Source organism: Medicago sativa, chromosome 5, assembly GCF_051527215.1.
Source record: "Medicago sativa cultivar Bolivia chromosome 5, Bolivia_mono, whole genome shotgun sequence".
Lineage (NCBI taxonomy): Eukaryota > Viridiplantae > Streptophyta > Magnoliopsida > Fabales > Fabaceae > Medicago > Medicago sativa.
The window spans coordinates 68730543-68747086 of record NC_140753.1 but is presented as its reverse complement, the minus strand read 5'-3'; the positions used below and the strand labels follow the sequence as shown (position 1 = coordinate 68747086).

At 33.3% G+C, this 16544-nt stretch overlaps 2 protein-coding genes across 2 annotated transcripts; one reads left to right on the top strand and one right to left on the bottom strand.

Annotated features, from left to right (window-relative positions):
• Positions 1-3634: 3634 nt before the first annotated feature.
• LOC146924377 (small ubiquitin-related modifier 2-like) lies at positions 3635-5644 on the bottom strand. The gene is made up of 4 exons (XM_085709413.1): positions 5546-5644; positions 4091-4147; positions 3849-3941; positions 3635-3758 (listed from the first exon to the last, which is right to left on the bottom strand). Exons 1-4 carry the CDS (start codon positions 5642-5644, stop codon positions 3690-3692), a joined length of 318 nt encoding a protein of 105 aa, XP_085565539.1. The 3' UTR covers positions 3635-3689.
• Positions 5645-7313: 1669 nt separating this feature from the next.
• On the top strand, positions 7314-9692 carry LOC146924376 (glucan endo-1,3-beta-glucosidase 12-like). The gene is made up of 2 exons (XM_085709411.1): positions 7314-8797; positions 9261-9692. The coding sequence occupies exons 1-2, from the start codon at positions 7420-7422 to the stop codon at positions 9293-9295; spliced, it is 1413 nt and encodes a 470-aa protein (XP_085565537.1). The 5' UTR covers positions 7314-7419; the 3' UTR covers positions 9296-9692.
• Positions 9693-16544: the final 6852 nt, after the last annotated feature.

The window sequence follows — 16544 nt, the reverse complement described above, 5'->3', positions numbered from 1 at the left end:
ATGTTAAAACTTGATGTAGTATCTTGTACTGAGTCAGTTGCATTGTATAATGGACTTTTATTAATTGAATTTTAAAAACGTTAACTTGGTGTATTATATTCGTGTCATCTAAATTGAATATTTAGAAATGTTAAAAATCTACTTAGACCAAAATTCTTTAACCAAAGTGCAATAATTTAAATAAGCTGTTCAAATACATCAATATTACAGAGTAAATGAAACTTAAGCACACTCGTTCAAGGATCAAAACCAAATAATCCAAGGGTAAAACCCATTATCTTTGTCCCTAACCAAAAACAAATGTTGAAGAATTGTAGTAAAAGAGAAAAATGTGCATGAACATAATCAATGGGACATGGAAAAACTCTGGTATCAAACGGTGCGACGAGAACATTGAAACGGTTCACTGACATTCATCTTAATCACAACAAAAGAGATTAACACGATTACACTTTTATAATTTTGGTTATTTAATTTTATATTCTAATATCTCATTTGTTGGTTTGGTTTTTACATTCTCCTCGTTATCTATATTTTCACATCCTTATTCATTGGTTCCTCTATTTATTTTTCACTTCTTAGATAGACAACATCTAGGTGCTTTTGGGAACCAGGGCGGAAAGGGGCTTCTTATTCTAATATTTCCATCCTAAATGCAATTTCATCAACCTTTTTTATGACCCGTTCACGTAAACTTTCATGATTAGAACTTTGTGGGTGAAGGAAAGTCAATTAACTAAAAATACTACTACATTTCTTAATCTAAGATTAGTAATAACATTATTTTCATCCATCTTATAATTTTTTTGAGATAAAGCTTAAATCTTAGAAGAAGAAAAAACTATGCAATGAATTAAAATCATACTTGTCCCCATTTTCAGGAGAGATTTTACATGACCATTGGTAACGGTTTTGCCCCAAATCTTCAAAAAGGGATAAGACATCTTATATGCTTTTGTTCATTAAGGAGCCACCAGTGGATGCATCTATCGTCACCTTATTCGTGTAAAACAACCCATTGTAGAAGGTATGAATGATTAATCATTTTTCAAACTCATGGGGATGGCAAAACCTAATCATTTTATTGAAATGCTTCCGAGATGAATGACAACTCTCAGTCTTTTGTGAAAAAAAAAATCATTATTTCATTTGTTCATCGAGCCACTCTTGAAGGAGGGAAATATTTAGCGAGGAAGACTCGTTTTAATTTCTCCCAAGTTTTCAAAGAACGAACATTCATAGAATATAGTCAAAACCTACCATCATACCTTAGTGAGAAAGGAAAAATTCTAAGTCTAATGACATTATTAGAAACTTCATCTATTTTCACGAGATCACAACATTCAAGAAAAATGGATAGATGGTGATTCGGATCATCTGTTTGCAAATTGGAGAATTGACATTGATCTAATATCAAAGACAACAAATCAAGGTCTATTTTAAAATTGTTGGCTTCTGTCGTTGAACACACAATACAGTACTAGAATATAGTTATTTGGCATTGGGAGAAGCATAATCTTTCAAAGCACAATTTTCAGACATGTTCAACTCTTTTGATTATTTTCTTGTTTGTAGATGAAAGAATCTCTCTATTCCGGTAATTTGTTAAACAATTTACAAAAGACTTCGAGTTATTCACATCCAAATAAGAAAACAAATAAAAAAATAGAACATTGAAAAGCAGAAAGAAAAATGGTCTAATTGGAAAAATAAATAAATCAATATCAACAACTAGTCCCTAACAATGACGTCAAAAAAATTGATAAGCCCTCAAGTGCACGCTTTTATTGCGCAATAAAAATTATCGAGAGGGTTTAATTTTGGAAAAGAAAAAAAAAAGGGTTTTAAAAATATTATAAAACTATCTTAGGATTATGGGTTTCTGACCACCACCATTAAAAAATCGTCTAACTTGAAAATTTGGAAATGTTCATAATCTACTTAGATCAAAAACTTAAACTAAACTTTATCAATTTAAATCTCTCATTCAACACATCAATCGTACAAAAGAAGTGAAATTAAATTCAACTCGTTCAAGGATCAAACCAAGTAATCCAAAGGTAAAACTCATTACCTTTCTCCCTAAACTAAGAACAATTGTTGAAGAATTGAAATAAGAAAAAGGAAAACAAGCAGGGGACATAATTAAAGGGCAACAAGTGAATGAGGAAATGTGAATGTTGGGAGTAGAAAAAGAGAGGACAAAGCATGGGATGGTCATTGGTGGCTGATATGAGGCCAAGAAGCTCGTCAAAGCAGCCATAGGAAAGATCAGTACCAAATGGTGTGGCTGGGGAACATTGGAGCAACTCTCTAATATGCATCTCGATCATGAAAAAGAGATCAACACAACTATGGTTTTGTTATTTTGATTTTGGTTATTTCCATTTTCACATAACACAAATCCAATCAAACTCAATTTTTTGTTTTGTTTTTGGTACAGATTTAAGATTTCAAACTTGCGAACCATAATTGTTAAATAAAATTTTGTGCATCAAATCTATAAGTACTATTGATGAACTTTTAACAAGTAACTAAAAATAGTTCGTCTCCTCAAAGATCACTTTAATTTCTACTTGGTAAATATCTTGAAGTGATATATTAGGCTGAACAATATATTAAATCAAATTTAACAATTAGGATTAGTAATCAATTGATATGAGATCAATTCATACCTTAAAAAAAAATTACAAAATACAGTAACAATATATAAAAGGTGTTAAGAACAATTGATTTAAAATAAAAACTAAATTTCCGGTTCCTTCTATCTCCTGGGTCAAGCCTTTATTATTTCCCATTGACCCACATTTTGTTGCACGTTGGCCTCTTCTTTTGTGCTTATTACACTTTTCCCTTCGGTCAATTACAGTGCTCCCATTGGAGTAATTCATAAAACCATGTGTTTTTGTTTTATTCTTTTTATTGGTACTAGTTATCCATCCAAATGCTCTTATTCTCTTGTTGTTTGGTAAATAATCATACATAATCCAAAATTTTATCATATCCAAATAAAATAATAATATCAACTTTTTTATATCGGTACATAATAATTTGCTTTTGCACATATAAGCACATAAAATCTTCAATGAGGGTGGTGCGATACAAATAGTTAACGATGTTATGCCTAAAAAATAAAAAAGTATTTAATAGAATCACTGCACTAATATTGATATTTTGAAAATAGTCATGAGTTTTTAAAATTTTATTATACCGGCATTCTCATATCAGTACATAAAAATTTGCATACGCAGATACAAACACATAAAATCTGCAACAAGTGTGGTCCAAATATTTAACGATGTTTTACGTTTAAAATAAAAACTATTTAATGTAACACTACATTGATGTTGATATTTCAAAAATAGTCATGAGTTCTCAAAATTTTATTTTATCGACTTTCTAATAACGATACTTAAAAATTTGCTACAATAATTATAAGTTCAAAAAGACAAAGCTATCTCGAAACAAAGCTATAAATTCACAAAGGTCAAAATAATAATATAATATTTTACATTTAACAGAGGATGTCACTCACAAAACTCTCTAAGAACATGTCAAATTTTTCAAGCAAAGTCTACAATAAAGATGTTTATCACAATTCTCATATTTTAGATCAATAGGATACATACACCCAAATAAATACTCCCCAATGATGTATTAAAGTTTTCACAAGAACTAACAGAATATCCTTAAACTAATGGAGCTCCACCAGTTTGGTGCAACATGACATCAATCTCATCAGCATGCTCCATTTTTAGCTGAAAAGTTATGCATAAAATATTAAGTGCTATAACTTTCTTTGTTGCGTATATTTCTAGTGTAAAAAATAGTCAAGTAAAGAGAAATACCTCATAAGGAGTTTCTTCAGCTCGAATTCTGCGGCCATCAAATAAGAAAACAACTGACTTAATGTCTAGAGATTGTCGATCACAATATGGAGAAAATCTTGTGTGGACCAAGACCAAGAATTTTGGTTTGGTCACACACAAAGAGAGAAGAGAGAAGAGAGAGAAGGAGAAAATCTTGTGTGTGTGACCAAACCAAAATTCTTGGTCCAGGTCCACACAAGTGTTTCTCCACAATATGTCATCATCAACTTCTTCAATTGTGCGCTTCTCTTTAGTCTAAAAAAGACTTCATTTCTATCCTATAATCATATAAAAATCACTCTTATACCTTGGACTCACTTTGATGTAACATAATACAACATGAAATAAATTATATGACTATCATATTACATTTAAAATCATCATATCAAGAAAATGACATAGAGTTGTCTATTAGAGACGGGATATTATAATGTTGAAATGTTATTTTGAGACTTTAAGTATACATATTGTCAACCATTGTTACTTAAAAAAATGTTAAAAATGCAAAATATGTCAAGTATCATAACAATAATATTAAATAAACATGATTTTTAGAGGGCAGCAGGTTGGGGTGGTGAAGGGCACAAAACTAGGGCGAGGTAGATGAAATAAATAAGCTATTTATTGGTAGAAATAACTTGAATCACTAAGGGTGCATTTGATCTGTTAAACAATAATTACTAGACAAAACAACACAAGGCAGAATATCATAACATAAGGTCAAACAACACTAGACAGACTCTTTTTGGTATTCAATAATTTTTGGTCTAATACGATTTTTGGTGGACAAAAGGCTATTTTGGTATTTTAGACAACTTGTGCGTGGGTCAAAAAGTTGTGTTGTGGTTTAGTGAGTGACAAGAATTTCAATTTTTCTCCTGTCCACTGCCTCGAGTTTGTTATGTCCCTAAAACAGTTGTACAAATCAAACACTGTACAACTAATGTTGTCATGTCATGTCCTTTTTTTTGTAGATCAAACGAACCCTAATTGTCACACAGACACAGAGAATATAAACTTTAATATACAAAGCAGGGCTTCCAAATTGTTTATGACGACCATGTTGTTACCTTAAGAATAGTTTAGACAATCTAAAGAAAATCTAATTGATTAATGAATTGTCTATCCAACTGCTTATGCTGTTTCCCAAATATTTGTTTGCCACTCTTCCATTGCACCCTTGCATTGGAAAACAAATTTTAATCCTTATCCTAAGAATACTTTTATCATCCTAATTGTAGCCTAAAAGAATCCAATTGAAAAAGGTAAACTCCACTCCATACCAAAAATTGCAGAAAAAATTGGCACATGCAAATGAACCAATACATCAAAGAACTGTGAGCTTGTAATAACTATCCAATTTCAGGTTTTTCTTGGGGTTTGACCTAATAAGTGATTGTACATTGAATTCTATAACTTACAAAGATTGTACATTGAATTCTATAACTTACAAAAAAACTAAAACTATAAAAAAAAATGATAAACCCTGGACATATATTCTCACACTCAAACATAATACTCTTTTATTTAACAAAAAAATTTAATATACATAAATTTCAAGGATCACATTGATCAGAGGAATGAAAACAATAATGAAAACAAAAAAGAACAAAAATACATAAATCGAAAAATTCAACACATAAAATTGATATACACGAAAAAAGAGAAAAACGAACCTGTCCTTTGACCTTCAATTCGATGTGTGAGAATAACTCTGGTTTCTTGTCTTCCTCAACCTTGGAAGCAAGAGTTGGAGTGGGAGCTGCACAAGACATCGTTCTTCGTATTGTGTTTTTCTCTCTGAAAACTTAGGGTTTTAATTCGAATTTGATTTCGCATTATGTCAATTGAATACTTTTTTTATGTTTCACTAATGGGCTAACTTTGTATATTGGGATGGAGCAGACCAGTTTATAAATAAATGTTCGATCCAATACAAAAAATGAAGAATCCTGTTTGCACTCTATTTGGTAAATATTCACCTCATCTCCCTTTATTCCATTTTTTATATTAATATACCAACTTACAAAATATAGGTTTTATTATATATAGAGTTTTAAGGTCACATGTCATCATTGTAAGACAATTGATAAACTAATGTTTGATTAGTGTTATTTTTTTGCCATTTTACCTCACTCATGCATGTGTATTTTAAATTTTACTGTATGAAGTGTACAAAATAGAGAGTTCATTTTAATTGTTGGTATGAAATATATTTACATTGAATGAGCTCTACCTTTAACTCAATATGAAAATATATGATAATATTGTAAAAAAAATGAAAATATATGATAAATAAATTTCCAAATTATAAAAAGAGGTGGGTTATAGAGTGGATAATCTAATATGTGTTTTATGGATGTACCACAAGTATTAGTCCTTAGGTTTATTATTAAAATGTTTGAAAAATTCAGCTTAAAATTATGCAACAATTCAACATATAAACAAAAAATGAAACATATTTTATTGTCCATATCTCTTCAACGCTATCCACCACCACCACTAAGAAGAGGAGGAGGAGAAGAAGGCTTCCCTTGTGTGGTAGAGAGCTCTTCTTATATATGCATAAGTATTTAGATCGTAAACTTATCTATAGAGGTGTCAATGGAGCCCCAAATTTCAAAGCCCACTCAAAAAAGCCTCCACCAAGCCCACTAAATTAAAGCCCCCTAATTCCCAAAATTATTTGGGGCCAAGCCCCACTATAAAATCTATTTATTTGTGGGCCTAAAAAAGGTCCATATTAATTATTTCAATTTTTTTTTTGGTAAAAAAAAAAAATTTACTGTAAAAAAAAATTTACTGTAAAAAAAAATTTTTACAGTAAAAATTTATTTTTACGGTAAATTTTTTTTTTTTACTGTAAAAAAATTTCTTTCAGTAAAAAAAAGTTTTTTTTACGCTAAAAAAAAATGTTTATTGAAATTTTGGGGCTTGGGGCCTTTTGATTTTTTTATTTGTGGGCTTGCATAAATATGGGCTTTTAATCTTGTGAATTTTCAAACCCTCTTACTATGTGGGCTGGGGCCAAAACTTCAAGGCCTCATGATATTGACACCTCTACTTATTTATTGAGATTTTTGATCTTAGACTAAATTTGTTACATATACATCAACGTGTTTCAAGTACTCGTGAGTTTAACTCATAATACATGTATGGTTTGGATTCGAACCCCAAACCAAAAAAAAAGAAAAATTCACACAAAATGTATCACACATTCACACATTTTTTTTTTGACAAAATCATTGAGACACATCACATAAAATATACTCCAATTCTCAACAATCAAGTTGCTCTCAAACCGAGTCTTTTACAACACGAGGTGTGGTCCTATTATTACTCGTCCTTCTGTTTTTTTGTTACAAAGTGGGTCCCACTTACAGGTCTGACCACACCTCCTCGTTCCCCTCAATCCATTAATCACAGATAAAATACACACACTTCACTCCCACTTGCTCCACAAAACAAACCCACATCCTCTTAACACAAACATTTCCATCTACATTTCCAAACCCTAAAATCCTCTGTTTCTATTCACAGAAACAGAGCAATGCATAACTTCACTCTCTTCACCTTCATCTTCCTCACCTTCATTGCTCTCACAAATGCTGGCAACATAGGCATAAACTACGGTCGTATAGCAAACAACCTACCCTCAGCAACAAAAGCAGTTCAACTCCTAAAATCACAAGGTATAACCCATGTCAAAATCTACGACACAGACCCATCAGTTCTACGTGCATTATCCGGTTCCAAAATCAAACTCACTGTCGATCTACCCAACCAACAACTCTTTGCAGCAGCAAAGTCTCAATCTTTTGCACTCTCATGGGTCGAAAGAAACATAGTTGCTTTCCAACCGAACACCATTATAGAAGCCATTGCTGTTGGAAATGAAGTTTTTGTTGATCCAAACAACTCGACGAAATACCTAGTACCCGCCATGAAAAACATTTACAGATCATTACAAAAACATAATCTTCATAATGATATCAAGGTTTCTTCACCCATTGCTCTTTCCGCTCTTGGTAACTCTTACCCTTCTTCATCCGGGTCATTCCGACCCGAGTTAATTCAACCCGTTTTTAAACCCATGCTTGATTTTCTTCGTGAAACCGGATCTTATCTAATGGTTAACGTTTACCCGTTTTTTGCTTATGAGTCAAACGCTGATGTTATCTCATTGGATTATGCTCTTTTTCGTCAAAACCCGGGTCAGGTGGATGCGGGTAACGGGTTGAGATACTTGAACCTTTTCGACGCACAAATCGACGCTGTTTTCGCTGCACTATCTCGTTTAAAATACGATGATATAAACGTCGTCGTTTCGGAAACGGGTTGGCCTTCGAAAGGTGATGGTAATGAAGTGGGTGCGAGTGTAGAGAATGCAGCTGCATACAACGCAAATCTCGTCCGTAAGATCTTGACATCAAAAGGGACCCCACTTAGGCCCAAAGCAGAACTCACCGTTTTTTTATTCGCACTTTTTAATGAAAATCAAAAGCCCGGGCCTACTTCAGAAAGAAACTTTGGGCTTTTTTACCCCGATGAGAAGAAAGTATACAATGTTCCTTTAACCGTGGAGGCTTTGAAAAATTACCATGATGACCCAGCACCGGCTTCACCGGTTTCCGGTGGCGGTGGCAGTGGCAGTGGTGGTGGTGGTGTTTCTAAGAGTACCACCGGGAACACGTGGTGTGTTGCAAATCCTTATGCCGATAAAACTAAGCTACAAGCTGCATTGGATTTTGCTTGTGGTGAGGGTGGTGCTGATTGCCGTCCGATTCAAAACAATGCCACGTGTTTTGATCCTAATACATTGGTTGCACATGCTTCATTTGCGTTCAATAGTTATTATCAGAAACAGGCACGTGCTGGTGGAAGTTGCTATTTTGGTGGTACGTCGTACGTGGTCACTCAAGAGCCTAGTAAGCATTCTATAATCACCTTTTCTCATTGTTTTTTGTTAGATTCTTGTAATAAGGCGTAGTTTAGATTTGTGATGCTAAAATGAGCTTGTAGTATATGGTAAGCACGTGATTTTAGGGTTAATTTTACTTGAGGGATTCTTTTATGATATTGACATGGCGTAACTTTATTGGGTAGAGTGTACTATTTTTGGAGCATGTTGTATAATGTAGGGTCCTATAGTTTGTACATTGATAGCTGGAAATTGCTTTTATTATTGTTACTAGGGACAAGAGTAATTGGAATTGTTGGACTGTACTAGTTCTAAATTAGTCAAAGATTGGGTTTTGTGTTAACATTGGATCCTATTTATCAGTGACTTTTTTCTGTTTGTTTTCATATTTTAACTGTAGTACTGTTTATTCATTTGTTGATTTAATGTTAATTCAAAATTTTTCATTAACGAGTGTTAATTTTGTGCAGAGTATGGTAAATGTGAATTTCCAACCGGATACTAGTAAAATCTGAAGAAAGGACTGTGTAAAGGTTACAAGAAGTTGGTGGAGTATCTTGAAGGATGAAAGCTAGAAAGAATATAGCTATAGGTCATTTGGTTGTTGATCAATTTGAAGATTTTTTTGTGTTGTAGATTGAATTAAGTTTTAGTAGTAGTATTTAAATAAAATTTGACCTGTTATTGAGTTGGTGGAAGTGGGTTAGCCAACTTTACTTTTAGAGACTAAATTAAATTGCATGTAAGTTTTTAGGTTTGTCTTGGACTTACTAGTATTTTGATTACGGTAGTAAGGAGATATTATTTTGCTTAGACTAACTAAGTTTTACTTTGTAGATGGAATCAAGTTTCGTTATATTTGAATCCAAATTTAAGTAAATATATATTACTTTTCTTCCTTAGCATTTTGATGTTAACTATTGTGCCATGAACATTGGTAAGAAGGTTTATGTGAAAGAAATGCTTCTAGCTTTTTTGCCTTGAAGAGGGTGTTAGTCCAATCCAATGGCATTGGCTAGATAGATATTCATTTTATTTTATAAAGTAAAATTTCAGATTAGATGGAAAATTATTTAAGAATAAAGTACATAAATAGTTTGATGTTTTTTAGCTCATAATGTAACAATCACATTTGAGATGAAACAACCCTCTATTTGTGATCAAATTCCCGATTAAGGATATAAGTAGTGAAATTATGTTCTCTCATCAAGTAATCGAGTTGTTACAACACTCCTATTTATAGAACTAATAGAAATCATAAATAACTACTAACATACCTAACTTTGCTATTCTATTTAATATTTGACACCCCCTCGCCAGCTGCCATGAATAGATCTATGGTTTGGAAGTGTAATCACGGAATGAGATTTGTGTATGTGTCAATGTTACGTAATGAAGAGTGCCAGCAACTGAATGTTTACTTGGCTAATACATGGAAAAAGATATTACTTTGGGGGGAAATAGTCACTTTAGTCCCTGAATGGGAAGCGATTCGTCAATTTAGTCCCTGAATGCAGAAAAACTTCAAAATAGTCCCTGAATGTAAACTCTGTTAGTCAATTTCGTCCCTGACGTTAAATAGGTCTGTTAACGATGACGTGGCAGCTGATGTGGCAATATGATAACTGCCACGTAAGATTGGGGAATTAGTCACTTTAGTTCCTGAATCGGAAGAGATTTGTCACTTTAGTCCCTGAATGCAGATAAATTGCAAAATAGTCACTGAATGTAGACTTTGTTAGTCAATTTAATCCCTGAATGCAAACTTCGTTAGTCAATTTAGTCCCTGAATGTAGACTCCGTTAGTCACTTTAGTCCCTGAAATTGACCATGTAGGGACTGTTTTACAATTTATCTGCATTCAGGGACTAAAGTGACGACTCTCTTCCGATTCAGGGACTAAAGTGACTAATTCCCCATTTTTTAGTATTGATCCTAAGATTGATAATGTATGCAACAATACTTGTGAGGGGTTTAACTCAAGTATTTTGAAATACCGAGCGAAACCGATTGTGACTTTATTAGAGGAGATAAGGTCATACATAATGAGAACTATGACATCAAACCGATTGAAGTTGGCCAACATAAGTGGACCTCTATGTCCAATGCAACAATCTAAGCTGGAAAAGCTGAAGATTCAAAGCAACAAATGGGGAATTAGTCACTTTAGTCCCTGAATGGGAGATGAATCGTCACTTTAGTCCATGAATGAAGAGTAATTGCAAAACAGTCACTGCATGGTCAATTTCAGGGACTAAAGTGACTAACAGAGTCTACATTCAGGGACTAAATTGACTAATGAAGTTTGCATTCAGGGACTAAATTGACTAACAAAGTCTACATTCAGGGACTATTTTGCAATTTATCTGCATTCAGGGACTAAAGTGACGAATATCTTCCGATTCAGGGACTAAAGTGACTACGTTTTGCCACGTGTTTACGTTTTGCCAAGTCACAATCTTACGTGGCAGTTATCATATTGCCACATCAGCCGCCACGTCATCGTTAACAGACCTATTTAACGTCAGGGACGAAATTGACTAACAGAGTTTACATTCAGGGACTATTTTGAAGTTTCTCTGCATTCAGGGACTAAATTGACGAATCGCTTCCCATTCAGGGACTAAAGTGACTATTTCCCCTTACTTTGGAGTTGGGCATATTACAAGAATTGCATTGCTTCAACAAAAAGAGAAAAAATAACAAATTCCAACAAAAAAAAAGAGAAATAAAAAACTGGCCAAGTGATTTTATCATGGATTTAGGAATATGTGTTATGAAACATGGCATCCATTGATGAAGGAAAGAAAAGCTTGTGAATTCTTTCTATTGATGGAAGATGAAATGTTGCAATATGAGAGAGTTAACCCACTTATGGGGAGGTTACACCCATATATACTAATAGGACTAGTACTCCTTGTAACTAAACTATGTATCTCTAATAGTCCCCCTCAAGTTGGAAGGTGTTCAAAAACACATCCAACTTGAAATGAGAAAATACAAGGAAAGATGCCGGAAATACATCGGCTAAGAAAAATATCAAACAAGTGCTCATCCAACAAGAAGCAACCACAACTCAAGGTTGAACCAATTGAAGGAAGGAGCATCAAAGCAACGCTTAACCACCATCCGGTAGAAGCCAATATCAACAAAGCCAATTAGGGCACAACGCTTAACCATCAAGAGTGTTCAATCACTCAAGATAGAAGCACAAGACAAGAAATACAAGGATATCCAAAAAACAATGATGATATCCAAAAAGAAGTGCAAGGAAGAGCCATAGTCTACAATGGAAGGAGGTCATATACAAGACCAAGGTTCCAAAGATAAAAGTGATGCCCTTCCAATGCCGAGCCGAGACAAGAAAAACCAAATGCAAGGAAGAGTCATAGTCAACAATGGAAGGAGGTCATATGTTGAACAAACTTCACACCAAAAGTACCATGAAGCAACAAGACCAAGCTTCCAAAGATAAAAGTGATGCCCTCCTATGCTAAGCCGAGACAAGAAAAACCAAAAGCAAGCCAATAGAGATGCATAGCCATGTGATGTGTCTTCAAACCATAGAAAACAAAACCATGTTGATGCATTCAAACCATAGGCCAAAACCAATGCTTCCAACCATGAAGCAAAAAAAAAATCCAAAAAAAATCCAAACCAAAGGCACAAGGGTAGACATACCCAAAACAGACCACACCAACGATCCAGGAGCAAATAAAAGCCCTATCCAATGAGAAACAACATGGTGTAAATATGGAGCTCTGTCATGACAGCAGGTTCCATTTTTGTAGTTGACTGAAACTCCAAATTTATCTTACCAAAAGAAAACTTTCTTATAAGAATAATCAAAAAACATTATGGCCTCTCCAAGATTATTTTTAGGCACGTAAGACACACCAATATGAGCCACAAAACTCAGTGGAGTTGCTTCCTGTTTGTGCTTCAATTGATGAGAATTATAAGGATTTCACAGTGTGTCTGGAGGCAAGAAGCAATCCTGTGAGAATTAGAGGTCCACATTCCCTTTGTTGAAACTTGGCATATTTTGACTCAGCATTTAGAATTGTTACTTGCTGCAATTATATTATTCTTGCAAACTCAACTATACCAAGAGAGTGCAAAGCTTCCAAAGAACAATTTCATCCAATCAACCAATATCAACAATTATAGAAACTGTAGCAGCAATCGAGCATCAATAACCAGAAACTGAACCAAACAACCAGCTTTTTGCAAGTTTCAGCCAAACAAAACTTATTCAAAGCAAACCAGAACAGCTTTCCAGAGACGCACTCGTCCAATATCAAAATTACTTACGCGTTTGGCAACAACTTCTGGACATAATACTGCAGCAACAAGCCATACACATAAGCCTGGGACTTCCAATCTTCAATCATCATATAAGAGTACCTCAACATGGACAAGAATGCAGTAGTGATGAAGAGGTTCACAAGAAAATGCAGTAGTCAATAACAACAGCTCAAAACAAATCCAATGTAAAGTTGACGCAGAACAAACTGTAGCTATCAACAACCAGCACATCATTCTGAAAACAATATCAATCTGTTTTCCTCACTTTCAACAAACACCTTGGAAGCAATATGCATATGATCCAAGAACTAAACCACAACCAAAAACTCAAAGTACAGATCATGAGCTGATGAATATGAGGCATGAGACGAAACAATATTAGTGCACAAGGCACCACACAGCCGAGAATGATTCTCCTTCAAAAATCTAAACCAAAGTGCGGAATCGAAGCGGAAGTGCAAAACAGAACCGTGAATTATACGGATTCTATGAAGCAACAACGAATCGAAATATTCATAAATAGAAAATCTCGATCGAGCTAGAATTCGAATAAGAAATTCTAATCGAACATGAAATGGAATCCGAAAACAAACAGAAAGAAGATGAATTGGTGTAGGAAAGGAACAAGAAACTGCGAAACCCTAGGATTTAGGGGAAAATGACAAGAACGAATAACGATTAAAACAAACTCCAATCGATTAAGAAATTGAATCAGAACATGGATTCCAATCAAGAATTCGTAACCGAATTTGGAGATTGAAGGATGAAGAACGATCGAAAACTGATTGTGAAGAAAAACTTGAGATATCAAGGAAAATGACGCATGAAAACTGATTGTGAAGAAAAGGGAAAAAAATGAATGTGAAAGAAAAGAGAAAAGAAAGAGAAAATTAAATTTTCTCTAGAAAGTGCAGCGGAAAAAGTCATTCAAGGTGGTGGGCCCATAACCCACAGGTCCCTGGATCGGAACCAGGCTCTGATACCATGTTATGAAACATGGCATCCATTGATGAAGGAAAGAAAAGCTTGTGAATTCTTTCTATTGATGGAAAATGAAATGTTACAATATGAGAGAGTTAACCCACTTATGGGGAGGTTACACCTATATATACTAATAGGACTAGTACTCCTTGTAACTAAACTATGTATCTCTAATAATATGCAAATAAGAAACACCATTAAAGAAGTAAATGTACCATCTACAATAAGTTTTATGGTAGACAATTAGATTAAGAGAAAAATTGCATGGGTGTGTTTTGTAAATATAATTAGTATCAATAACACCCTCAAGAGGACAATTAGTGCACATGGTTTTTGGTTAAAACTTAAAATGTGAGCCAGTTCAAATAATGTTTTAGTCTCTTTTGTCGTCATTAGCCGACCCTTTGACATGTTTTTAACAAGTTAGTGGCACTTGACCACGTAAGTTTACAAAGTTTGAGTCTTAGACCTCTTACTTAAATCTTTTTTGATATCTCTTAGTTCATCAACCAAACAACTTATACCTGCCATAGGAGAGAGTAGTTATTTCTTTGATGTTGATCTGTTGCCATTCTCCTTTGTTACAAACAAAATATCACACTGAGAAAGAAAGTGTCAAACGAACTAGAATTGAGAAACTATAAAATTGATCACGTAACAATGAATATGTAACGTAAGGGCAAACTTTTATGATTCTGCGATATATAAAAATTGCAATTATTTTTCATAATTATTTTTCTATATGAATTTTTATTATGAAACACTAAAATTAATGACAAAATTTCAAAAAATAATCGGCCAAATAGAAGTGTTTAAAACTGAATCAACCTAATAGAAAACCGCAAACCGAATCAACTCAAATGAAAGACCACAAAAAATCGTGTTTGGTTCGGATATACTCGTGTCAGTCTTTGACTTAACCGCACGATTCAATTTGGGTTGCAGTTTTTATTTTCTCAACAAAACCAAACCAAATCGCAACATAATAAAAACAATAATTAAACGTATGTCACTAAACCTGGTACTCATAGAAACTCAATGACAACTTTTGCATATCTGTTTATGTTAGATATATCTTAAATCATAAAAATTTAATGAAAACTTTTAGAAAATGATAAAATCTTAATCTTTTGTATTTCTTATCAAAGATGGTTACTTTTTGCTCCATATTTTTAATTTGGTCTATGTTGACCGGAACATTGTTGGATGAAATTTGAAAAATATTGTTGAAAATAAGTTGTTTTTAACTTGATTTTAAAGTTAAAAACAAAATATCGTATTGTTTCATAGAAAATCGCGACAATCGAACCAATCCAAACCAAATTAATTTGTTTTCTCTGATTTAGTTTTTATTATCAAATTCAACCAAACTAAACTGCATATTTTTACTTATCAAATGACGTTTAACTTCAAAACCAAATGAAACCAAACCGCGAAAACTCATACAACTAAAGACCTACCTGTAAATGATTGCGTATTTCATTTTCAACAAATATGCTGCTGGTGGATCTCGAGTGAATCAATTTATTTTTTATTGTTTGTACCATGAACAATAGAATATGTTACAATTCCACCATTTTTTTCTTTAACAAAGTTTATTCTCATTCTCATGAGAGAACAGTTCTCAAGTGACACATTAGGTGGGGCAGGAATTCGCATATGCTGCCTGTATCAGTAGCTAATGACAACAAGTTTCAAAGACAAAGATGCACAAAAGTTGCTCATAAATTATAAGACATTTTCCACATCACAAAGCCAATTTAATAACCTAAAAGGGCACCTTCTTTAATAATTTTTTTAATCTTATATTACTATAATAATATATAGGCTTAATAGCAGTTTTAACCCCCTAAGTTTCAAGAAGTTGCGATTTTAGTCCCCTAAAAAAAACTACAAAACCGCTCCCTAAGTTTTGCCCCTATGACAGTTTTAGCCCTCTGGCCAATTTTGACTCGGTCAACGCACATGTGTGTATTTTTTTAATTAAAAAAATAATTTTTTTTTTAAATAATTAAAAAATTGAATTTTTTTAATTAAAAAAATAAAAAAATTTGTTTTTATTTTTTTAATAAAAAATATTAAAAAAATAATTTTTTAAATAATTTAAAAATAAAAAATAAAATACATGTGGCGTCCACGTGTGCATTGACCGAGTCAAAATTGGTCCAGGGGGCCAAAACTGCCACAGAGGCAAAACTTAGGGGACGGTTTTGTAGTTTTTTTTCTTAGGGGTCAAAATCACAACTTCATAAATTTTAAGGGATTAAAACTGCTATTAAACCTAATATATAAAAAGAATGATGCCCTTACCTCTCAATCGGATGTAAGAATGTCGCAAGGATAAAAGAATGAATAAGAGAGTGAAATGAAAAGGAAAAAAAGGATGTAGCAAAAAAGGAGAAAAATATAGAAGAAATATTAAAATTTTACTAATTTTTTTCTTGAATATAAACTAATACTAAGAG